This window comes from Sebastes umbrosus, chromosome 12 (genome assembly GCF_015220745.1).
Source record: "Sebastes umbrosus isolate fSebUmb1 chromosome 12, fSebUmb1.pri, whole genome shotgun sequence".
Taxonomy (NCBI): domain Eukaryota; kingdom Metazoa; phylum Chordata; class Actinopteri; order Perciformes; family Sebastidae; genus Sebastes; species Sebastes umbrosus.
In genome coordinates this window covers 32,252,939-32,278,770 of record NC_051280.1, presented here as the reverse complement: position 1 = coordinate 32,278,770, position 25,832 = coordinate 32,252,939, and the positions used below count along the sequence as shown (strand labels likewise).

General features: G+C 40.9%; 1 protein-coding gene across 1 annotated transcript in view; it reads left to right on the top strand.

Moving 5' to 3' along the window:
- The window catches only part of adcy8 (adenylate cyclase 8 (brain)), a 93,832-nt gene that overhangs the window by 31,031 nt on the left and 36,969 nt on the right, over positions 1–25,832 (top strand). The window contains 6 exon segments of the mRNA XM_037787730.1: positions 3,750–3,899; positions 13,826–13,956; positions 14,937–15,048; positions 16,418–16,545; positions 21,128–21,286; positions 23,362–23,632. Coding sequence (XP_037643658.1) covers positions 3,750–3,899; positions 13,826–13,956; positions 14,937–15,048; positions 16,418–16,545; positions 21,128–21,286; positions 23,362–23,632 — 951 coding nt within the window.

Genomic DNA, 25,832 nt, shown 5'->3' with positions numbered 1-25,832 from the left:
AACAGGAGGCACGTTCTCACGTTAATTAAAGCAGTAATCCAGGAGAAAAATATCACTGTACTGAATCCTGGAATAATAAACCTGCATTGACATTTATTTATTCTTGGAAAGCAGGTTGTTTTATAAGCTTTAGAAGCAGAAATGAGTCACCGACGGTGCGTTTTGTCATCTGAAACAGCTCAGTCTGCCTGGGAAACATCGCTTACACCGGATAAATCTGCAGTTTATGAGTTTTTCTATTGTAGCGGCTGTAGTGGTGGTGGATAATGTGCTTGTGTCAGACAGACAAGAATAATGGTAGGGCTATAAGAGACAAAAGTGTGCTTACAGTTTCCTGTTTTGGTGTATTTTTAGTGGCCTACCTCTGAACACTCATGATCCTCCTCCTCAGGTGTTTCCACTCATCCTGCCTGATTAGTCTTCCTCTTTTAGTTCTGTTACACCTGTCAGCACCGGACACTTTACAACATTTTACAGGACTTCTTTATGCTTTTTGTCCCTTACCTACATTGGAAAAATTTGTATCCTTGGCGTGGAATTATGTCATCAAAGATGCGTTTTGTCATCTGAAACAGCTGCCTGGGAAACATCTCTAATAACGGATAAATCTGCAGTTTACGATTAATACTGGAAGTAGCGGGGTGTTTTTCTATTGTAGCGGCTGTGATGGTGGATAATGTGTTTGGGTCAGACCGACAAGAATCAGCAAATGTGGTGATAAATGTTCAAATCTTAATGCTGTAATGGTAGATTATTAGACAAAAGTGTGCTTCCAACTTTGAATTTACAGTTTGATGAAGGCCCTTCCACTCATCTTGCCTGATTAGACTCCCTCTTTTAGCTCTGTTGCACCTGTCATCTTTATCTTTATCATCTGACTTTATGCTTCCTGTCCTGTACAGACATTAGGAAAAAGTGTATCCTTGGCGTGGAATATGTTGCAGAAAGACTTGAAACTCAATTCATTAATTTCGTCAAATGCTTTTAAATCCAAAATGATAGAATTAGAGGCAGATTCTAGATGTTTTTTTTTATTTACCTGGTTACAAAACAGACGCAACACGTAACTTGTTGCTTAAGAAAGTCGGCTAAGGGCTAATCGTATGTAATCCACGTTAATTGTGAACCGGGATGTATAGAGAGCGGCGAACACCTCTTATAGGGAGGAGGTCGGGGTGGATGGGCGGGTCAAAAAAACACAGGACTTTAGTATGTGCCTTCAAATGAAACTGGTGAGCTTGTGTTTACAACATGGGAAGTCGTGTACACAATATGTGTGGCGTTCAAGTGGTTAAGTCTGCTGCTAAGCAACGGCAATATTAACGTTACTGTCGGCGTCTAGAAGCCACAGAGGATAACGATTTAGCACGTTAGTAGGTAGATAACGTAATGAAGTAAATGCAAAGGCGTAATGACAGAGGAGAAAGATGAGGTCGTTGGGAATTTCAACATTTATTTATTTGTCATGTGACTTCGGTATTTACATTACGCCACTTCCGGTTTGGGTTATATGAAAGTCGTGCTGAGCGACACGAAAAAAAAAGGGAAATTCGTCTCTATGTACATGAATCAAATAGATTACATTTTGTGACTATTTCACGAACTTCCGTGAGACTGTGTTGCATTTTTGGTTCAGAAACGTCATCATTTTACGTATCCATGGTTTGCAGAAATGCTAACATGTTTTCTGGCGACTGAGTTGGGTTTGCTTTGTAGTAAAAGTAGAAATATAAGCTCAAATCTGAAATAAAGAAGGTGTTAAAACTAAATTCTGACAGAGTGAGCCCATCGCTGTAAGGCCTTTTATCAGGCTAGTTCATTCTGTGCTGTAGAGATGAACATTTCCAGAAGACCCAGACCTCGGAGCTCACAGTGATCGTAATCCAGCTCTGCCTCACAGGACATACTGTATTTTAAAAGCCAGAAATCTCCTCACCTGGACACGTAATCATGACTTATTGCTATTGATCGACAACCTTATCAGCCACCTGCAGATACAGAACAGTCTGCTCATTGTGAGGGCCAATAAAAAACGTCCTCAGTGACCTTTTGATGGAGACACTAGAGACGGTAGCAGATGCTCTCAGGGCCTGTCCAGACCTGTCTTTGACTGTATTTACTACACACACACACACACACACACACACACACACACACACATGCCTCACCCCATGAGAGTACCATAAATAAACACTCTTTCATTCTTCTAAACTGATCATTGCTTGCGTCATATGTAGCTTCAGCAGGCAGGAGGAAGCCGGCCGGGTGGAGGTGGAAGTGAGGAGGTGGAGGTGGAGGAGGTGCTGCTGGTGGTGAAATCCCCCGTGCAGCTGAGGAGGACGGTCCTGTTGCACAGTGTTACATCAGCTGTGCTTTGTGCTGGTTTTAACGGGCCCAACTGCTCTCCACTTTACAGGATCACAGCTGATGAAAACCCCTCAGTGTTTCTACAGTCTTCTTTCAAAGAATTGAAGGAGGGCAGCCATGTTTTTTCTGAGTCACCAATGTGTTTTGTTGTTGCTGCTTCCTGGATCTGCTCGGGAAATCTACTGAGGATACATCCACACTGAAGCCTCGTCCACACAGAGAACATCAGGAGCGCGCGGCGGCTGCGTTACCTGTTGTTTCTTATTTCGGTGTCCGTGTTAACAGGTTAGAGCAGCCACACTGCCCGTCTCAAGCCCGGCTGAGTCTCTTCTAGAGATTCGAGGTCTCGCCTATTATTGACTGTACATTGACATCATACCAGCAACATTACTACAGTTTAAATGTCTGTATCTGTAGAATATGTTACAGAGATGAAAAAATTAAACACAAGAGTAAAAGATTTCTTTTTAAATCAACACTTCCTGCTTTCACTTCAAAATAAAGGCCCTCAAGTGTTTTTTCTGTGGACAGAATTCCTTCATTTGTTAAGACAAGGCTTTTATTCTGAAATATGTGCTGGACAGTGTTGTAGAACATGCAGTGACTTGGAGAGCTCCATGAATGAATATAGTACGGAGTTTTAATTGTGGATTATTACTATTATTTACAAATTACCACACGTTTCTCAACCTTTCTCTGTCTAAAATAAATATAAATGACATTTATAATGAAATGGCCATTATGAAAGGCAAACTCTCTGTAGAAAGAAAAAGCTGACAGCAGCAGCTGCAGAAACACAGCAGACATAGCAGACACAGCAGACACATCCGACGAATGATTCACGCAGCCGCCACGCAACGCAGCCGCCACGCAATGCAGCCGCCTCGCAACGCAGCCGCCACGTGGAACACGCTCCTGATTTTCCCAGTGCGGACGAAGTGTAATACGTTTTTGTTTTAAAACTAGGGGTGGGGGAAAAAAATCCTTTCACCTACATATCATGTTTTTTTTTTTTACGATTTTAAAATAGATCTTTTAATGCCATAATCGATATATTTGCTTCATTTGAGTCTATGTGGAGGTAGACAGAAGTTACCTCTTTTATTGTTGTAGTCTGAGTAACGTGATGTCATATCCGTTCCGTATCCGTCAACCGAAACAAACCGCTGAATATGAATATGATATGTAGGCCAGGATACTTTTGCAGCACCACAATATTTAATTTAAAATGCTACTTTGACACATGTAGGCCATTTGTTATTCATTTTAGATTTATTTTTCTGTTTACAGTCACTGACTCGCTGGCGACTTGCCTTTGTGAACTGAAACAAATCAATCCAGAGCTGTACAGTATGTGTGATGTTTGTCTCTGTGTGTTTCAGGTAGCGGCCCAGGCCGTGTTGTTCCTGTGTATGAACACTGCTGGGATATTCATCAGTTACCTGTCTGACCGGGCTCAGCGCCAGGCCTTCCTGGAGACGCGGCGCTGCATCGAGGCTCGGCTGCGACTCGAGACGGAGAACCAGAGACAGGTGAGTCCACAATGTGACGAAAGACACACAAGGTGAAAACTGCTTGAGGTGCCGGTTGCTTTCAGAGCTGCCAGAGTGATAAACTGGGAACAATGTGTTCTTTTGAATGAGACAGGTTTGCAATGACGCTCTGTCGTTTGGTCGCCCTCCACTTTGATCTAGACTGGAGTATCTCAACAATTATGACATTTTGTAGAAACATGCATGTTCCCCAGAGGATGAATCCTACTGACTTTGGCGAGGTTGACATCTGTGGGTCAGATTGAAATATTTCAACAACTATTTGATGGATGTGCCATGAAATTTGCAACAGATAATCAAAGTTCCTAGAGGAATAATGATTTGGGTGCTCACTGTTCCAGCAACTAAAAGATTTCCACTTTTCCAGTAAAATGTTCTCAACATATACTGGGTTGGTACAAATAACAATGGTGCCAAGTGATCCCCTGACTTTTGCTCTATAGCGCCATCATCCTCGGGCTGCACAATTAATCAAATATTAATCACGATTTTGGCTTCCCACAATGAGCATGAACGACTGCGATATGGACGTTTTAAAATGCGTGCTCTTCTCATAGAAAACTGTGCTGCATAAATCAAGTGCTTCCTAAACTAACGGCTTGAGATGTACTGTCAATCAGCAGCCGATCGAAGCGGTCTCATATATCTGTTTTTTTTGCTGGTCACACACATGTGCAGCCGCCACATGATGGTTTTACGTCAGCGGCACAGTCACATGTCAGCAACATGTCGTCGATGTGGAAGTTCTTCAGTTCAAGTGAAGAAGACAAAAAGCTGCAATTTGTCACAACTGTAAGTCCAAAATAAGCCGCAGAGGAACAACCTTAAAAAAAACATTGATTACATTATGGTGTGTTCAGATTCTACTCAGTACAAATTAATATTAGGCGAAAGTAACTTAAAACTCTATCATGACGTGTTTAAATGTAAACTTGTAAAATGTAAACTTGAATAAATCCAGTTGTTTGAAGGAGATGTTTTCACAGCGATATTAAATAGATAATAGAGAGAGAATTATGACCTGTTTAACTTCCTAACACTAGCTCTAACTAAATTAAACTACTAATTCCAAGATTCTTTTAAATCAAAGCAATTATTTAAATAAAAATGCAATTATTTATTTCCGATTTTTTTTATGCAAATAACCACTATAGATGACAATAACAAAGTAAAAGGAGAACATTTAGAGTTTTGGACGGTTGAAATGTAGCACAACATGGAAGTGAAAGCAGCGCTCTGATTATTTAAATGTGAAATTGCAATAAAAATATTTTCCTCCTAAAAATCAATGAATATTCTTGATTAATAATTGTGATCTCAGTATTAATCAGAATATCGTGATTATTATTTTGGCCATAATCTTTCAGATTTTGTCCAATACTTTAATTTATGACCAAATACCTGCAAAACTAATGACGTTCCCATCAGCCTCTGTTTGTATTTAGTGCTAATTAGCAAATGTTAGCATGCCAACACGTTAAACTAACACAGAGAACATGGTAAACATTGTATATGCTCAACATCAACATGTTAGCACTGTCACTGTGAGCATTCTAGCGTGCTGAGATGTTGTTTGCCTCTAGTGATGCTGCTGGACTTGTTTCTCTGTGTGTGTGATGCTCAGTGAGAGCTTCATGAGCTTCTACTGTTTATTTCTTTATATGTACAGTTTACTGGGTGCTTCATCGTAAAGGAAGGGCTCTTAACTCACAGCAGGAATGGTGGAGTTTTAATGTTATTGGCTTTAAGTTTGGACTGAAAGATGTTGTCAGCTGTTGGGCCAAACATGAAAGTCTCTTCTGGATACTTTAAGAGTTATCGAGCAGTGACCTCTAGCTGACCTTCATCAATCACTGGACCACGAAAACACACAACAGACTAAGGTGTTTGTACTTCCTGTTGTTGAGTGCTGGAGCTCAGTGTGAAGAGACTTTGATATAAAGGAAGCAAAGCGATTGATGGATTTCAGTTGACAAGACTGGATGTTAGCGGCTCGGCTAATGAGCCCGCTGAGAAGAGAATAACATGGACGCCGCATCGATCCGCTGCTGTCACGCAAACTGTGCATCAGTGCAGCGTGCGCGCACACACACACACACACACACAGACACAAATAAAAACAATACACACAGTCTGAGTCACACACACAGCGCCACACTGAGAGCTTTGTTGATGCAGTGGAGTGGACGGTCAGGCTTTGAGAAGCCACAGAAAAGCTTTTACGGCGTCGTGTTTCCTGGAAGGGGTTCGGATCTGATAAGCTCTGGGCTGGTTGTAATGGATCGAGATGGGGCCCCGCCCCGAGCAGGCCACCTTAATGGGAACCAATCAGGGCCTGGTATTTTTGTCAACATGCTGTAAGAATACAGAGCCACGTTTCTGTTCTCCGAACTCTGTTGTATTTCTATTTATGTGCAAGCAGAAAGAGGCTGCTGAATTTAAGAGCTGTTCTCATCAATATTTTGATACAACCCTCTGAGACCCGCGATCCCGACCAAATTCACCGTCTTTCAGAGGCTGCAGGTTCAGTTTTAGGGCTAGAGTGAAGATATCATATGAAACTTGACAACTTAAGGAATCCATAGGTACCAACCGTATCATGCCAGCTTGCCTGGAAGGAGGATAAATAACGCTCCAAAGTTAGGCTACGTTATGACGAGGAAAAGCTGTCATGGCCATTTTCAGAGGGGTCCCTTGACGTTGTGGCCTTTTCGATGTATTTTACAGTTTGTGGTGCATTGGATGGGATTTTTTACAGCATAAAACAGGAAGAAGATGCTGTGCTTTGACTGATAGCAAGAAAATAAATCACTTCGTTTTAAAGCTAGACTGAAGATACTGGTATCATATGAAACTAGAAAACCTAATGAATCAATTGGTACCAACAATGTCATACTAGCTTGTTGAGAAGGAGGTTAAATACATTTAGGTTAAGTTATGTTAAATTTTGGTGAGGAAAAGCTGTCATGGCCATTTTCAAAGGGGTCCCTTGTCAGCTAAAGAGACAGATATTTCCCTCAGGAGTTGGTGGAGGAGACCAAAAACAGAGCTAAAAGAGAGAGAAGTTTGGACTTACATCAGCATCACCTGCTGTCTGCTGGACTGGATTTGTAAATGGGCAGCTGGTAGCCAATGTGTTAACACATGTAAACACCAGAAGCGACACTAAAAGCAGGACAAAGTGTTTCCTAGTGAAGCTTTAACTCAATCTGAATGAAGTATGAAGATAGAAGTTGTCAGCGAGCTGCTGGAGGCCTTCAGCTCTCGGCTAAAATCAAGCTGCGCTAATGACTTTCAAAGCTAATCTGACACTGAGTCCGCTGGCTCTCAGCTGTCCAAACCAGAGACCATGTCCAGTGGAGCAAACGCACACTGCAGCCCCCCCCCCCCCCCCCCCAACCGCCCGTCCACTGCCCACACTGCAAAAAATGTCCTCCTGAGCCGGTCACTTATACTGCTGTGGTCAGAACAATAAAAAGCAACTTCAACTGTGTATTCAAATAAGATTAGTTCACTATGTAAATGTTGGTTAAACGTCATTGTATTTCAGAACATTCTAGAGAAAGCCAGCTAAAAAATGAAAGTTATTGTGAGTTGCTGTTGTTTTTATTTTTTAATAAACACATGTGCAGAGATGACATAGATGTCATTTAAAAAAAAAAACTACTAAACAAATATAGTAAATTGTAAATTGTAAAAACAAACTTGTTATATATTTGAGTATATATGTTATATATAAATATTATGTTGTTTTATATATTAAGATGATTATTTATGCGCATTTGTGATAAACATTAAGTTCATTATTTAAGTTATTAAAGCTATATAAGTGGTGTAGGACGTACTTACTTCTACCTACGCCTTTTCAAACATATAATATCTATTTATTTTAGAGATGTCAATCAATTCAAATATTTAATCGCTATTAATCTCATAATTGTCCATAGTTAATCACGATTAATCACAAATTAATCACACATTTTTTATCTTTTCAAAATGTACCTTAAAGGGAGATTTGTCAAGTATTTAATTCTCTTATCAACATGGGAGTGGACAAATATGCTGCTTTATGCAAATGTATGTATATATTTATTATTGGAAATCAATTAACAACACAAAACAATGACAGATATTGTCCAGAAACCCTCACAGGTACTTGTGTATAATGTATATGTAGTATTTGTACTTACTTATGTATAAATATTATTATATATTTATATAATTTATATTTATATAAATATAAAAAATAAAAATTGAAAGGGAAAATAAATATAAAAAAAAAAAAAAATGGAAAATCAAAAATACATATAAAAATAAGTATAGAAAATAAAAAATAGATAAATAGATGACGTTTGATGAAAAAAAATTAAAATGGAAAAGAAAAAATGGAATAGATAAAAAATAAATAAATAGATAGATAAATAAATAAATATAAAAATTGTAAATCAATTAACAACACAAAACAATGACACATATTGTCCAGAAACCCTCACAGGTACTGCATTTAGCATAAAACAATATGCTCAAATCATAACATGACAAACTGCAGCCCAACAGGCAACAACAGCTGTCAGTGTGTCAGTGTGCTGACTTGACTGTGACTTGCCCCAAACTGCATGTGATTATCATAAAGTGGGCATGTCTGTAAAGGGGAGACTCGTGGGTACCCATAGAACCCATTTACATTCACTGATCTGGAGGTCAGAGGTCAAGGGACCCCTTTGAAAATGGCCATGACAGTTTGTCCTTGGCAAGATTTAGTAAACGTTTGGAGCGTTATTCATCGTCCTTCACGACAAGCTAATATAGCATTTTTGATAATAATATATTTTATGTATCAGCTTAAGGTTTAACAGGGAAGTTCAATCTCCTAGATGCTTTTAGAAACTAATAAACATCACTTCGACATGTGTAAAGTCAGTGTGCAAATATGTAAAAAAAGAAAATGCAGCAAAAATAGAAAAATGCAACTTCATATTTCATCTAAATGGATTATGAAAGACAGCTTTTTATACACGAGGCATTTCTGTTCAAACAAACACCCCAATGTGATGATTGGAGGAATCAAAGGCTTCCGTGTAAACACAGTTTGATTGTGGTGCAGCACAGAAACATCACAGCTCTGCAGAGACTAAACCGAGCCGAGCTCCTCGGAGGGTCAAACTTTCAGTGTTTCATTCAAGACGCCTCTGTAGAAAACTAAATCAAATCAACATTTCTTGCAGTGACCCTCCACCACCAGACCCCCGGAGCGTTTGGTTTGCGATGCAGCAGCCGAAGCATTAGCAACGCTCCACTGGAATGTTTGTCTGTCTAGACCTTAATTTGGGGGATGCACCGCTCTTCGCTTTCCAGCGCAGACAGCAGGTCAACACACACAACACAGCGGAGCCGAGGCGAAGCACCTGCTCTCTCCTCCGACACAGTTTACACAGTTTACACACTCGGTTGATGGTCGCGTCCATAGAGGAGCCGTCCAATCAGCTTCAGGTTAAAAAAATCACAGCATCACCAGCTGCAGTACCTTTATTGTTAAATATGCATAGAATCATATTGAAAAAGCTACCTAACCAACATTAAAAGGAATTAATAATGTCTCAGACATCACTGACGCTGGATATTTTAGGATGAAAAAACCACATGAGTATATAATAAAAAAGTGAAATAAGACCCTCTTTACACCTGACATTAAAATGTTATTTGGATAGGGCTGTCGAAGTTAACGCAACGTAACGATAACACAAATTTGTTTTAATGCAACTCATTTCTTTAACGCATCAACGCAACTTGCGTTTTTAAGGTTGTGGCGGGCAGTTTTAAAGCTAAAGTATGGATACTGGTATCATATCAAACTGGAAAGAAAGCTTGTCGCAAAGGAGGCTAAATAACGCTCCAAACTTACGGCAACAATTTTCAAAGGTGTCCCTTGACCTCTGACCTCCAGATATGTGAATGAAAATGGGTTCTGTGGGTACCCACGAGTCTCCCCTTTACAGACATCCCCACTTATAACAATAACCCCGGAAGTTACTTGAAAAAAACTACTTAGTTAGCTTAAAGAAAGTATCCTGGTTTAGGTTAAAATAACTCCAGAAGTGCTGTAACTTATGGATGTTATGTGACAAATAAATAACCTTTGACTTGTGGCCTCGCACGGGGCACCAATAGTGGTCTCCTGGGCGAAAGTTCTGTTTTTTTCACCCACCCATCCACCCCGACCTCCTCCCTACGTGGTGTCATCGTCGTTTTTGTTCTTCCCCATTCACAATTACGTTGATTACATACGAGTTGATTTTGTGCTGACCATCACGAAAAAAATTTGAAATTTGTGTCTATGTACACGGATCAATACATTACATTTCGTGACTATTTCACAAACCGCTGTGCGACTGGGGTTAAATACCACAACATTACACACGTCATGAGTACGCATTTTAGATTTAGCAAACGTCCGCAGTTAGGTTAAGGGAAAACGTCATGGTTGGGCTTAAAATAAGTAAGTAAACTAAGTAAAACGTACGGAAACAACGTAACCAATACGTTACATAACGTGATGTGTTTTTTTTTTTAACATTAGCATGTTGTGAACCGACATCCCTGAAACTTGTACAGATTCAGCAAATGAATCCAGAATCTGGAGGCAATGGGACAACATTTTTGTGTTGGAAAAATTCAGGTTTTAGTCCGCTTGTAGTCCGAGTAGTTTTGACCGATCACGTTCGAGCAGGCTTTGGTTGCATGCAGCTAAACAGTCCATGTGGTGAAAGTCGGGCTTAAAATAAGTAAGTAAACTAAGTGAAACACACAAATTAACGCAATTACAGAAAAAATGTCACAAACGTCAATAAAAAAACATGTGACAAGCGTCACTAACGTAACAATAAGCACTCTTTCTCGTTTTTTATACTACGTCACTAACTCTTACCTTAGCATTTATATGCCGATGCATTTACGTTGCAGTCAGTACAGGATACATGGCGTACAAATAACGCACGGAAATAAAGAAGGGTGTCAATATTGCACGCTAAAAGCTTTGCGCGTTATTGTGGCATTTATACACCTTTTCATGCGAACGGACTGGCAGTTCAGACCGGTTTCCTGTGTGTGTGTGTGTGTGTGTGAACGAAGGCAGCGATGAAACAGCGTCTCTGGATTGTTTTTCATTTGGTGTGACAATAATGAATGAAGATAGATGTATGTGTGTTTCAGTAGAGAGTGAATGGAGCAGAGAGGATGCTGGAGGTCTGAAGAGGCTCTTCAGAGCTCTCAGACGGCGTCAGGCAGCTTCACAGAGTTCACAGGAGGTTTATTTTTTACTGGAGAGTCTGCATAACGAACCTAACAGGACAAAAACAACATCATATTATGTTCATATATTCAAGTTGCTATCTCCCGATTCGATAATATCACGATACTTGGGTGCTGTTTTGATATGTATTGCGATTCAATATTACGATTTATTGCGATATTGTTAACTTTTTTAACGCTAGACCATGGGGAAAAGTTGAATCATACACTTCTAGGGACTAAAACTTTGGAGAATATCTAAATGAATCCAGTAAAAATGTTTGATTTTCAGCATGTATGTAGTCAAAGATGTCCTGAAGTCAAATATATCAATCATTGTCAGGAATTATTTATTATCCAGCAACCCAAAAATCAAAGAATAAAGACATTTCCCTCACAGATTAGTGGTATTTTATTTTTAATCTATAAGGGACATGTAATGTTTTATACTTCTGGTAAATATAATCCAATCAATCTTATTTCCATAGATGTATTTTGTATATACAGTTCCCTTTGTTAACACCTTATTTTGAAAACCAGACGTAGTTACTACTTCCTCTAACTTCTCCAAGGTGGTCTCTAGCTCTCCCGTCAGCTCCGTTCTATTTCCGTTCTCTTCATCCATCCATGTTCAGCTCCATCGGGGCCGTTTCAATGCATTTAACATAAATGTCAGTATATGGGTGCTCTACAGTCGTAGCATCGGCCCATTTGACCACGGAGATGAGAGCGACAGCCGGCTCGACCGCCACGTTACCGCCATACGATAACGTTTCCTGTCCGTGACAGAGTTAGCATGCAGCTTTAGCCGTGATGTCTAGCTCTGCTTTTCCTGCCATGTGTGAAACCCAAAGTGTTTCCATCCTTTACTGGATGTGTAGTGTTTTCCACGCTGACCCTCCAACGTTTTCTGTTTTGTCGTTTCGGTTTGTTTGGTTGACGAATACGGAACGGATATGACGTCACGTTATTCAGACTACAACAATAAAAGATGTAACTTCCTTCTACCTCCACATAGACTCAAATGAAGCAAATACATCGATTCCGGCATTAAAAAAATCTATTTCAATCAATCTGCATTGAAACATGAAACCATCCAGTCGTAGACGTCGTCTCTCAACTCCAACTCAAGTTGCTAATCGGACTGTAAACAATGACGAGAGCACAGAAGAGGAAGTCTCGGCGGGGATATCTTCTGGCTAAACCTGAACCCCAGGAATATTGTCCGTTGCCCCCAGAGGCTAAATGGTCGTCAGACCGATAGCCGATGCGTTGTGAGATTGAATAACTTGAGTCTTGGTTTGAATGTATTCAGTATCTGATGGAGACAGTTTGCTTGTGCAGATCCCCGAGGACAAAAACTAGCGAGGGGACGCTGCACGGCTCCCACTCCAAATCTGTTTCTGCTTTTGCCAAGTGGACAGTGCGTCATTACAAAAAAAAAAACATGAGACAAATGTGGTTGTTTGTGTCGTTGGTTCCTGCGGGCCTGGAGGCTTTGAAGGGATGCTGCTGGAGGAGCTTAGGCTGGCAGAGTCATCGTTTAAATCATTTCTCACAGACAGGCCTTTATGTAATTTGTTTTCACAAGATTCTTTTACTCGTGTTTGCCTCTTTAATACTCCCATTTTTTTGACTCCCTTTTAATTCCTCTTTGCTCTTAATCTGTTTATTCACTGTAGAACACTTAACTCTTAGGAAATGTACATATGTCACGTTTTTAAACTTACAAACTCAAAGTTGCTGCAAAAGATCTCAAGCATAATTGTTGTTTGTATATTATAAATATAATATTGTAATGTCAAAATATTGTTTTCTTTAAAGAAGTGAAACAACCTGCCAGTGCAATAAAACTTGTTTCCAATAATAATATTAATAACAATACATTTTATTTGGTGGCGCCTTTCAAGACACCGAAGGGCACCTTACAAAGACCAATATTTCTGTGCTGGGATGAGACAGGGATGGGCGGAGTCTGGAGATGTTGCGGAGGTGGAAGAAAGCAGTCCGGGTGACATTTTTTATGTGGGGTGCAAAGGAGAGGGTGCTGTCTAGGGTGACCCCAAGGCGCTTGATGGAGAAGCCATCAATGAAGAGGTTGTTTTTGGAGACGATGAGCAGGGTTTTATTGCCATTGAGCTTTAAAAAGTTCCTTCTCATCCAGCTCCTGATGTCCTGAAGGCAGGTGGCGAGGGAGGTGGGTGGCAGGGCAGCGGTGGGTTTTGTTGAAATGTAGACCTGTGTGTCGTCGTCATAGCAGTGAAAGTGGACATCGTGATGACGGAGGATGGTGCCAAGGGGAAGGAGGTAAATGATAAATAACAGTGGACCCAATACTGACGCCTGGGGGACACCCCGTGAAACAGTAGAACACCTTGAGCTGTGGTTGTTAAACCTACACTAGAACCTTCATGAAACAAGCTGATTAATATTGGACCTCAGTGGCTGATTCTTTTCGGCCAAAAAAGAGTCAGCAATCAACAAAAATGACTTCATAAGAAGTCAGTGCAGGTGTCCTTTTCATTATATCCAAACATGTGATTATTATCCGTCTTTTCTGTTGCTTCAGAGCACTGATGTGATCTTTTTTTCTTCTCCCTTCACCCCACCCCCTACAGGAGAGACTGGTGTTATCAGTCCTGCCACGTTTTGTAGTTTTGGAAATGATCAACGACATGACAAATGTAGAGGACGAACACCTCCAGCACCAGTTTCACAGAATCTACATCCACCGCTATGAGAATGTCAGGTGAGGCCACCAGTTGGGTTGTGATGTTTTCTTCATTAGTTTCACCTGCTGTACCTTTTTCTGCTGTGATGAGCCAAACTGTCGAGAAGCTTTATTCCTAAATGATGTTCTAATGTTCTGCATATTTCATATTTCCCATTCATTTACTGTTGTAATGCTGTAATCTCTGTATCATAGCAACGATATTCTGTATCATAGCAACGATATTCTGTATCATAGTAACGATATTCTGTATCATAGCAACGATATTCTGTATCATAGCAACGATATTCTGTATCATAGCAACGATATTCTGTATCATAGCAACAATATGCTGTATCATAGTAACGATATTCTGTATCATAGCAACGATATTATGTATCATAGCAACGATAGTCTGTATCATAGCAACGATAGTCCGTATCATAGCAACGATATTTCGTATCACAGCAACCAGACGCACACCTAAAACAACGCTGTGCCTCATTGCCCTTCTGTGTCTTGCATTTAACAATAAACAAGTATTTAATTTTGTTTTAAAACCGTCATCTTTGTCATTTAAAAAGCAACAATATATATAATATTTAATGCCGAACAATAAAACTTATTTATATAGCACTAAAATCAGGATAAATTGTTTTTTTTTGCATATTGCGCTGTTGAGCCAATCATTGTCACCGCAGGGGAAATTCCTTCACCATGACAGCTCCAGTTGCAGCTTCAGTCACAGTAGAACTTGATAGACATCAACATTTCTAACTGATACTACTGTAGTTTTGTCAGAGAAGCTTCTCATTTGTGACCTGAGGTCACAGCTGGTCATGTTTATCATCACTGGACTTTGTGTTTTCACATATCTTCATCTCAGACTGTACATTGAAAACAGGACCTGACTTATCCAGGTTACATGTTTCAGTAGCATTACATATTATTACAAGTATTTGGATGGTGTTAAAAGAACTGATCTGGATATGAAAGTGACATTTCCGTATTTTATTCAGCATTCTTTTCGCAGATGTTAAAGGCTTCACTAACCTCTCCACGACGCTGTCGGCGCAGGAGCTGGTGCGAATGTTGAATGAACTCTTTGCACGCTTCGACCGCCTCGCACACGTAAGTGATTTTAGCTGTTAACCTCCAGATGCATGTACATTATCACTTCTCTAAGTGCTCTGTTTTGTGTTTTCAGCATTGAATACTTCACATAGGTCACTTACTGATTCCAAAAAACAATATTAGAGCATTCATAGACCTTTAAAACTACTCCTGCAGCATAATCCACACGGCTGTCGGTTACGGAGAGACGGGCAGTTTGATTTGACAGAATCGCCAAAGAAATACAGGATTGTTATTTAAGTTCAAGTGATTTTAATTTGTGCATTTTCCAGGAAACTGTAGTTTTTCAGGATATTCAACTGCCCGTAATCAGTATTTTAGTATCACTTTAAAGTTACGACATGCTGGATTTGTTCTATCTGTCTATCTGTTCTGTGTCTGTGTACACAAATCAAATGGATTCAATTTCGTGACTATTTCACAAACTGCTGTGAGACTGTGTTGGATATTTTGGATGTTGTCTTTCCACTAGTCTGAAAGAAGATGTGTTATGGAAGCAAAATAGCACAAAATCTTAAAAAATACCCGTGCATGAAAAACATTTTTGCCTGCAGTGTCTTGCCTTAAAATGTAAGATTAGATTTAAGTTTTAAGCAGGGGTGGGCAGGCATTGTTTTGGGGCATAAATTCCATAATAACCTTTCAGCATATTGTAATATAAACTAGACTTCTGCACCTCCCCAGTGGCTGAAAAGTTGCTATTCCAGCGTTGGCAACAACTGCCGACACTGCGAAGAGGGTCGACAATAAACGCAGTCACAGTTTCGGATTTGCAGAGAACTTCACGTTGGTTTCAGAGCTCGCCGTTGAACGTGCATACGGCCACGCTCGTCTGGTGGGAGGGGCTTAGGACGGAGAGGGGAGCGCTGTGTTTTAAAGTTCTTACCCCAGTTTGATGACATCTTCCTCACAGCTCCTGATCAGATTTAAACATTTCTACGCTCCATGTCTTACAGAAAAAAACAAGTCTCTAAATCCCTCTAAAACCCGACGGTGACGCGGCTCGGCTGCATCTTTTCTCTGAGCTCATCCCGTCTGCGACAGCCTCTCAGGCCTGCCAACGCTCATGAAAGCTAAATAAAGAGAAACTCCAGTAGCCGGATTAATATTTCATTGAAAACAACAGAGCGAATAATTGATTCAGCATTCACTCTGTGGGACTGTATGTTTGTCTGATATTAGATTGAAGAGCGTTTCAGACCGTCATGCTCGGCCAGTCAGGATTTCACAGTTAATACAGAACCAGCATGACATGGAAATTCTATTTTCAATAACGTATATTGGTATATTGTGTTGTATTAAGGTTAATGAAATGTATTGTATGTTGTGAGTGTTGCTTTGAACTGATGTGACTGGTGTGTTGCAGGAGAACCACTGTCTACGAATAAAGATCCTGGGGGACTGTTACTACTGCGTGTCCGGTCTACCTGAGCCCAGACAGGACCACGCCCACTGCTGTGTGGAGATGGGCCTCAGCATGATCAAAACCATCAGGTACCGTCTGCTTCCATCATGCTGTTTGGTGTGGTTGTCATCACCTGTAACTGTAACCGTTAGGGACGGAGACTCCAACACTTCACACCGCAAGCTCAAACTGAAATACGGAAACGATTGTTGGATGAGTTCCCATCAAATCTGGTCCCTCACTAAATAACTTAAGTCATCCCCTGACTTTACATCCAGGTCATGATTTATTTGCATACATCTATACCTATTAGGGATGTCACGATACCAGAAATCTAGTAGCCGATACCCATACCAGTGAATTTCCACGATTCTCGATACCAAATTCGACACCACGGTAAAAAAAAACAAAAACAACAATAAATCCCATGTAATGTGTACATCTATATATACTGTATCCTCAGATTGAAAGCAGTAGTTTAAATTCACTGATGTGGTGACATTTCACTGGGTAAAGGCTACCAGAGGTCGGACCAAGTCATTGTTTTGCAAGTCACAAATAAGTCTCAAGTCTGTGACTCAAGTCCCAACTCAGGTCTGGAGTCCTAAACAAGCCGTGGAGAGAGTGGACAAATATGCTGCTTTATGCAAATGTATGTATATATTTATTATTGTAAATCAATTAACAACACAAAACAATGACAGATATTGATCCAGAAACCCTCACAGGTACTGCATTTAGCATAAAACAATATGCTCCAATCATAACATGTCAAACCCCCCTCCCCTCCCCCGAGGTGTCGGACAGCAGTGCTTTTATCCGTACATTTCTTTTATCTCATTTTCTCACAGCATTCGGTACGCCAGGTCTGTGATCTGAAAGCAGCTTCCTCTGCAATATTTGCATTTGCAAGAATTCAGCCGCCGGCTGTGTTTTCTGCAGAATATCAGTCGCAAATAATACATAAAATCACCGCGGTTCAAAACACATCACACATCCGTGCATCGCTGAGACGGGAAGACAAAATACTCTCAGTGATGGTATCATATTTTAGAAATGACACAACAGGGATTTACACATCTCACAAGCTCATGAATCATGACACATATCTGACTGTAATCTTCAGTGCATGTAGGAGAGGGATGTGTGCGGCAGAAATAAAGCCCACAGTCAGCCTGCAGTTCCTCCTGCAAAGGCTCACTGACCCCGGCGTTTGTGCTCTTAAAGCCCGAGGCCTTTTTTCATTTCGATTATCTTCTTTGTCGCCGTTTGTCCCCCCGTTGCATCACTTTCAGCGTGACAGCGAGGGAGGAGAGGAGGCCTCATGTTTAGAGGAAAAAGAGGGATTAGTGATGGATAAACTGTGAGATTTGTACAGTATACTATTAAGTCAATATGGTGAGCTGCTTACAGGCGACCACTTTGTGCTGCAAAAAGTGCAGCTCGGTCCATGTTGCCTTCTTCTCGTGTGTCCAAACGTTAATTAAAGGAGCTAAAAATACAAAGGTCTGCAGGTGCTCACACTGACAGTAGCACTCTGTCACAGCAGTACAAGAAGCCGTGTTGGTGAAATACAGACCAGAGTGGACGCTTTGAGTAACAGATCCGTGAATGCTGCAGACACACAGTTATAGTTAGTTCTCATCAAACCCAGTGTCTGCAGCTGGTGAGGTTCATGTCAAAAATGGAATTATGCTGTTCATCTAATCTATGTGGACTCTGACTCCAATCCACGAGTACACTACAAACAGGAACTACTGGTCGCTGATTTGACTTTAAATGGTGCCTAAATGTGATTAAATATTGCTAAGAAGAAAACATTTATTGTGATTTCTGTTAACTTTTTTAACACTAGACCATGGGGAAAAAGCTGAATCCTACACTTCTAGGAACTTTTACTTTGGAAAATATCTAAATTAATCCAGTAAAAATGTATGTAGTCAGAGATGTCCTGAAGTCAAACATATCAGTCATTGTAAGGAATTATTTATTATCCAACAACCCAAAAATCAAAGAATAAAGACATTTCCCTCACAGATTAGTGGTATTTTATATTTAATCTATGAGGGTCATGTAATGTTTTATACTTCTGGTAAATATAATCCAATCAATCTTATTTCCATAGATGTATTTTGTATATACAGTTCCCTTTGTTAACACCTTATTTTGAAAACCAGACGTAGTTACTACTTCCTGTAACTTCTCCAAGGTGGTCTCTAGCTCTCCCGTCAGCTCCGTTCTCTTTATTCATCCATGGTCAGCTCCATCGAGGCCGTTTCAATGCAGAGAACAGAAATGTCAGTATCTGGGTGCTCTACAGTCGTAGAGCTGTCGGCTGTGACCGCCACGTTACCGCCATTCGATAACGTTTTTATCATCATAATCGATTTTATTCCCGCCCCTAATCCCCATACACCTCCATGTTCAAATACCCAACTTTACAGCAGAAATAAACATGTTTACAGCCTGGTATAAAAAAGGTTTTGGTCTCTACAGCTAATTTCTCCATTCATGACAACTGTACTGGGGGTGAATCTTTATATAACTCACCCGTTATGATTATATTAAGGCTTAAAGTTACGCATAATTGAAGGCGTGGCCTGCGCTGAGCTTTCACAGAGTCCCAACTCTGAAACTCTAAACGTACGGGAGCTTTAATCCTGAAACGGACTGCTCCATATCCATATCACTCAATAACAAACAACAATACAGGACAGCATGTCTCACCTGCTCCGTACTCATGTTTGACCTCCAGGATTTAAGAGGAACGTCGCATCTTGATATGCATCGGTGGTGTGGATGAACGAGGCACTAGACCTCTTTGTTGGCTCTTAATTAGCTCACCTCTTGTGAACATCATCATCATCAAAAGAATACAAAATTTGAAAAAGAAACAAGAGGTCATCCAGTAAATTTGGGTTATTAAATTGGTACAAAGGCAGCTATTAGCCCGCATGTACAAACACATAATAAGTGTCACCCAAGAGTCATATGAATTATGAAATAATGTTACGCAATACTAAAACAGTCTGTCTGAGCTGTGGGTCGCTCTGACACCAAAGTGTTTGGTGAAGCAGAAAAACCTCCGAAGCAAAAACTAACATGTCTGGATAGTGTTGATCTTCCATCGTGATGACAGCAGGCAGTGAGAGACGTACAACAGCAGAGTGAAGGACTAAACCTCAACACAGGAAACTCTAAACAGCACAGCAAATCCACTTTTTAACCCTTAACTCAACTTATCTGATTTTGTTCGCTGTCGCGTCACGCTGCATTATCTTAACTCAAACCATGTTGTTGCAAACCATGGATACGTTGAATGTCGTCGACATTCGTATAATGCCGGCATGTTTTCTGGTGACTGCGTTGCTTCTTATGAGTGAATACATGTGATGTTCTAGTAGTAGTCGATGCTTGTAAGATGGGTGTCACTGTGATGAGCTCTGGTGGCCGTGGTGCTGACCTCTGACCTCCACAGGGAGGTGACGAACTTCCCCGCAGAGTCAATAAAGTATCATCATCATCATCGTCGTCGTCGTCGTCGTCATCGTCGTGACTGACTGCAGTTTGTCTGAGTTAATTTCCAGCCCCCGGGGTGTGTCGTTCAGCAGTCGACTGACTTTAAGCACCTGTCACAATCTCCCAGGATGCCTTTCACCTCAACATTCATCACTGCTGTTATGAAGCATGAAATGAGGCCGGGAGGTGTTTTTCTCCTCACAGCCTCCTTATCAGCCTCAGTCTGTCCTGTTTTTATTGTGTTCAGAGATAATAAAGTATGAAATGAGAAACAGACGTACTAACGTGTGAAGAGTCTGCTGAGAATGTTTTCCACCTCTTTTTTTTGATACGCGTGAAATGTATTGTTGCTCATTTCTTGATAAATTTATGAACACTGTTTGTCCATCAGCGTTATCTCTGTTTTGCAGGAGGTCGATTCCATGTATATTGATATGCTGAATTAATGCACACAGACTGTATTGTGCACAGTGACCCAAAGTCACCCTGAAATAGTTCAGACAGAATGCTGCTGAAAGGAAAAAACTAAATATATACATTTTTCATATTGTACTAAAATATACATGCTCATCATTAAATATTTATTTTCATCATTACTTTTATCAATTTAAAGATTCATTTTAATTACAATATAAAACCCTATTATTAGTAGTATTCAATTTAAAGGACCACACCAGTGTCTTTGCATGTTTTATACCATTTATCACTAATTTATTATGAATTATAATGAAGCTGTAGCTCAGGTAGAGTGGGTCGGCTGTTAATGGAAGGGTTGGTGGGTCAGTCTTCTTGTCTTCTTGTCCCCTTGAACCCATATTCATTCACATATCTGGAGGTCAGAGGTCAAGGGACCCCTTGAAAATGACCGTGACAGATTTTCCCTCCAAGCATTATTTACCCTCCTTCGCGACAAGCTAGTATGACATGGTTGGTACCGATGGATTCTTTAGGTTTTTCTAGTTTCATATGATATCAGTATCTTCACTCTAGCTTTAAACCTACAACCTAAAAATCACAAGTTGCTTTAATACATTAAAGAAATTAGTGGCGTTAAAACATCAACAACATGACAGCCGTAGTAAAAACGATATATTTGCTGTTAGAGCGACTACTGCATCCCTTCTGATGGTTACCCTTTTTTCTTTCTTCCAGATATGTGAGGTCACGTACGAAACACGACATCGACATGCGTATCGGGATCCACTCGGGCTCCGTGCTGTGCGGCGTGTTGGGACTCAGGAAGTGGCAGTTCGACGTCTGGTCCTGGGACGTGGACATCGCCAACAAGCTGGAGTCTGGAGGGATCCCAGGGTGAGTAAACCCAGTAGAAGCATTCTGGGTGGATTTTGTCTTTGATTTGATTGTTGGTTGTTGGTTGTGGAGACGAACAGGAAACAGAGACATGTTTTTTGCATTCAGTTAGAGCAAGTGACGAAGTGTTTCAAGTGATCGTTATTGAGAGTTATGTGGTATAATAATGAGTATAACAAGTGAGAAAGTCCAGTAAGTGACAGTGGGAGGGGTGGTGGACGGGTCAAACAAACACACACAGAACCTTTACCTGAGTGAAACCAATTGTAAACGTTGACTTTACGCTTGTTATGTTATATAAGAAGGTCTGCTAAGGGTGGTTGTTATTTATTTACGGTAGTTACGCTTTTAACGTTATGCTGTTATGTTATGTTGTTATGTTATGCTGTTACGTTATGCTGTTACGTTATGCTGTTACGTTATATTTTAACGTTATTTTGTTCCGTTATGATGTTATGTTATATTTTTACGTTGCTTTGTTGCGTTACAGCGTTACTTTGTTGCGTTACAGTGTTACGTTGTTGCGTTACATTGTTGCATTATGCTGTTACATTGTTACATTGCTGCGTCACGTTGTTATATTGTTGCATTGTTATATTGTTGCATTGTTGCATTACGTGGTTACATTATTGCGTTACGTTGTTACATTATTGCGTTATGTCGTTACATTGTTGCATTAAAACAAGCTGTTGCGTTACGCTGTTGCATTACGTTGTTGCTTTGTTGCATTACGTTGTTACATTAACGTCGACGTTCAACATATCCCGTGGTTTGCAGAAACTTCCAATGCCAACATTTTTTTCTGGCGACTGGCTTACATATTAACCATACTTAAAGGTTTTAGTTTCAGAGCTGTTATTTTTTATACTTTGTGTATGTTTTTTGTTACTTTTGTATTTGTTTCCCAGTAAAGAAGCTGGTTTTGTAACAGAGGTCATGGCTTTAAATTCTGCCTCTCTTTTACAAAAATACACATTTTTGCAGTCCAAACAAGAACCAGTACACTTTAGTGTTATCACAGAAGTCTGAGCTTTGTGGAATAAACATTTCCTTTGGGAATGTGGAAGTAAATGGGTGTTTTTTTGGAGTTTAATACACAGTGATGTGGATATTTTGCTGTCATCAGTTTGAAGTGTCTTTCTGCCAAATGATATCTGCATTTTCACTCTGATGTGGCTGTTTGGCCTCGGGACACGGGCTGGGATTAGTTCTCTATAACTGCTGGTTTTAAATATCCTGCCAGCATCTGCTGTTGAGCCACGCTGTAACCCAGACCTGTGGCCTCTATACTGAGCTCCAGTTGCATAACGTGGGGGGGCCCATCTCATCCGACATGGGCCCTCCAATAAGTGCTGGAACATACTGGACCACCTGACACTGTGCAGGATTTCATTCACACCTGCACATCTCACTGATAAGTTGCTCCTCTCTGGCTGAAGATGTTTCCAATGGGATGTTAACTTTAACTTTAAAAGGTGATCATTTGTCAGAGCTGTGTGTCAGCCCCTAGTCCAAATGGACTCTCTTTATGCTACGTTGTTGCGTTACCTTGTTGCGTTACCTTGTTGCGTTACCTTGCTGCGCGACGTTGCTGCACGACGTTGTTAAGTTATGTTAAGTTATGTTAAGTTATGTTAAGTTACGTTGTAACGCTACATTGTTACATTGCGTTGTTGCGTTACGTTGTTATTTTGTTGCGTTATATTGTTGTGTTACGTTGTTGCGTTATATTGTTGCGTTATGCTGTTGCGTTATGCTGTTGCGTATCAGGTGGACACAAACAGCACTCCAATGGGATGTTAACTTTAACTTTAAAAGGTGATAAAGTGTCAGAGCCGTGTGTCAGTCAGCCCCTAGTCACCAAACACTTTAAATATGCCCAAATAAATCGAACTGGACTCTCTTTACGCTACGTTGTTGCGTTACGTTGTTGCGTTACGTTGTTGCGTTACGTTGTTGTGCTATGTTGTTGCGCTACGTTGTTGTGCTACGTTGTTGTGCTACGTTGTTGCGCTACGTTGTTGCATTTCCTTGTTAAATAAATCTGACTGGACTCTTCCCGTCACCGTTCACAGGAGGATTCACATCTCCAAAGCGGCTCTGGACTGTTTGAACGGCGACTACGAGGTGGAGGAGGGCCACGGGAAGGACCGCAACGACTTCCTCCGCCGCCACAACATCGAGACGTACCTCATCAAGCAGCCGGAGGAGAGCATGCTCAGCCTGCCGGAGGACATCATGAAGGAGTCGGCCACTTCGTCCGACCGCCGGGCCAGCAGCACCACCTTCAACGAAGCGTCCTGGAGCCCGGAGCTTCCCTTCGACAACATCGTGGGGAAGCAGAACGTAAGTCCCGCGGCTGCTCGTGATTCAAGTCATTGAGTTGTGTGCACTTTATCACACTGTGAAGAAAACGTCTGACTTAACAGCAAACCTGTTCTGCAGTTGAAGATTTAAACTGTTATTTTTATGCTAAGGTGGCCGTAAATAACCTGCATTTTCTAGGAGGACATATGGTGTTAAAATCACGCGTCTAACAGGACGTGTTAGCTGTTTGTCAAACAGAAATAATCTGAGCCTGCAGATAGACTTTAAGCCTCGCTGCAAGTGGTTTCTTAAGATGGACGTTTCTTTTTCGCAGTGCATGGGATCTTCTCAGTTGTGTCGCCTGTTTGTTGTTTTGTCTTTTTTTATTTTGTTTTCCTGGGAATGAGTGGCTTTCTGTGGAGAGACTGTGTTACTGTGGTAACGCATCGCCTGTTTGTGAGGATGACGAGCTTCTGATTGTGTGGCCCATTAAAAACATCCTCCCCATCCTCTCCTTCTTCATTCATTTGTCTGCGTTCCCGTCCGCCCCCCCGGAGGCATCGTGCTGACATGTTGGGTGTTTTTTTTTGTCTGAGGTGGTTTGATTTTAAGAGAAAGCAGCGCCGGCTTGAGTTTTTCTTCTTTATGGAGGAAGTGAGAGACCAGCTCATAAAGGATGTGACATCCCAAACCATATCTAACTAGCTCTTTGCACATAAAGGCAAATGTTGGTTCATATTGGAGAAGCTAAGCGTTTAAAGAGTGTTTTTGGCACTGAGCCACCACTGGAAGTTACAGTAAAACTATGTGTCGTCCTCATCCTGCAACTCTGGCTTGTGGTTTATTTCTGGGTTCTGTCATGCCTTGTACTTAAACCCCCTTTGGGGAGATAATAGCTTTCTATGCAGATGATATTCAATTTTACTAGGACTACAACTAATAATTACTTTCATTATTGATTAAATTAATCAGTTAAAAAAATGCCCATCCATCATTTTACCAGAGCCAAATAGTTATTTGTTTTGTTCAACCAACAGTCCAAAATCCAATTCAGTTTACTCGAATGTGCACCTGTGGGTGAAGCCGCTCTCGTCAGGTGGATTGATAACACCTCGTCACTTAACGCCCTGCAGAATGGCTCCTCTGCATATGCAGACCGGTGCTCGTCTCCCTCTACGCCACTACCCTGGCAAAGGGTGCAAATTCTTAGTACCCCAATAGATTATTTACCTTGCAAATCGATTTTATATCGATATATACGTCCCCCATTTAGGACAACTTGCCAATTACCTATTGATGTAGTTGGATCGTAGGAATATTAATCGATACATCGATGTAGTAGATGAATCGTTACAACCCTGATCGTGTCCACAGGATCCGTCCTTTCCATGCTTCCCATTCATTGTCTATGTAAGCAGCCGTGCAATGCATTCTGGTAGTGTGGCGGTGCGATTCGAGAGAAGGGGCACGATTCGGAGACGGGTGTCTTAAATACAAACACTACATACTGTAACTCAGTACTGTGTACTATAATATCTACAATATAAAACGATGAAGCAATATTTCCCAGCCCCTCGTGCTCACTGTGAAATTTGTCTCAGCTTGTGACAAATGTGCAGAGCCGCAGCTTATTTTTGTTGTTTCATCTCCTGCAGCAGTGAGCTCACAGTGAACTCTGCGTTACCTCCTGTGTGTATATATATGAGGAGATGTGCAGCCTTCACCGCGGGCCTGTCAGGAGCTCACAGTATTTGATGTAGTCGTGCGTTCGGATTCAGAGGAATGCTTTTTTTAAAAAAAATTTCTGACAAGTGCCACTTCTTTGTTTCTGGCGCACAATGAGAGGCTGTCAGGACAGTCATCTCAAAGATTGTCTCTTTGCATATCAAAGGCTTCTCGGAGGAGTTTTTGAAGTGTCTTTTATGCCGTCGCTTGGTCTCTGCTCGGAGCTGAACTTCTCCCTCTCCGGTGGTTTTTCTGTCCTCCGGGGTCCCGGTCCTCCCTCCCTGTTAGTCTGATTCGGTTTTCAGCATCACTGGATCGAGGACAAGGTAGACTGTTAGTGTGTGTCAGTCAGGCAGAGACGAAATAAGAGACGACGAGGAGTGAGTGAGTGAAACGGAGAAAAAGAGTGTATTTTATTTTGGTTCAATTATGCAAAAGTGCGTGAAAACGGTGCGCTGTGAGGTCTGTAACTGTCAATGACATCTTTAGTTTAGGTGATGATGGAGTAATTACT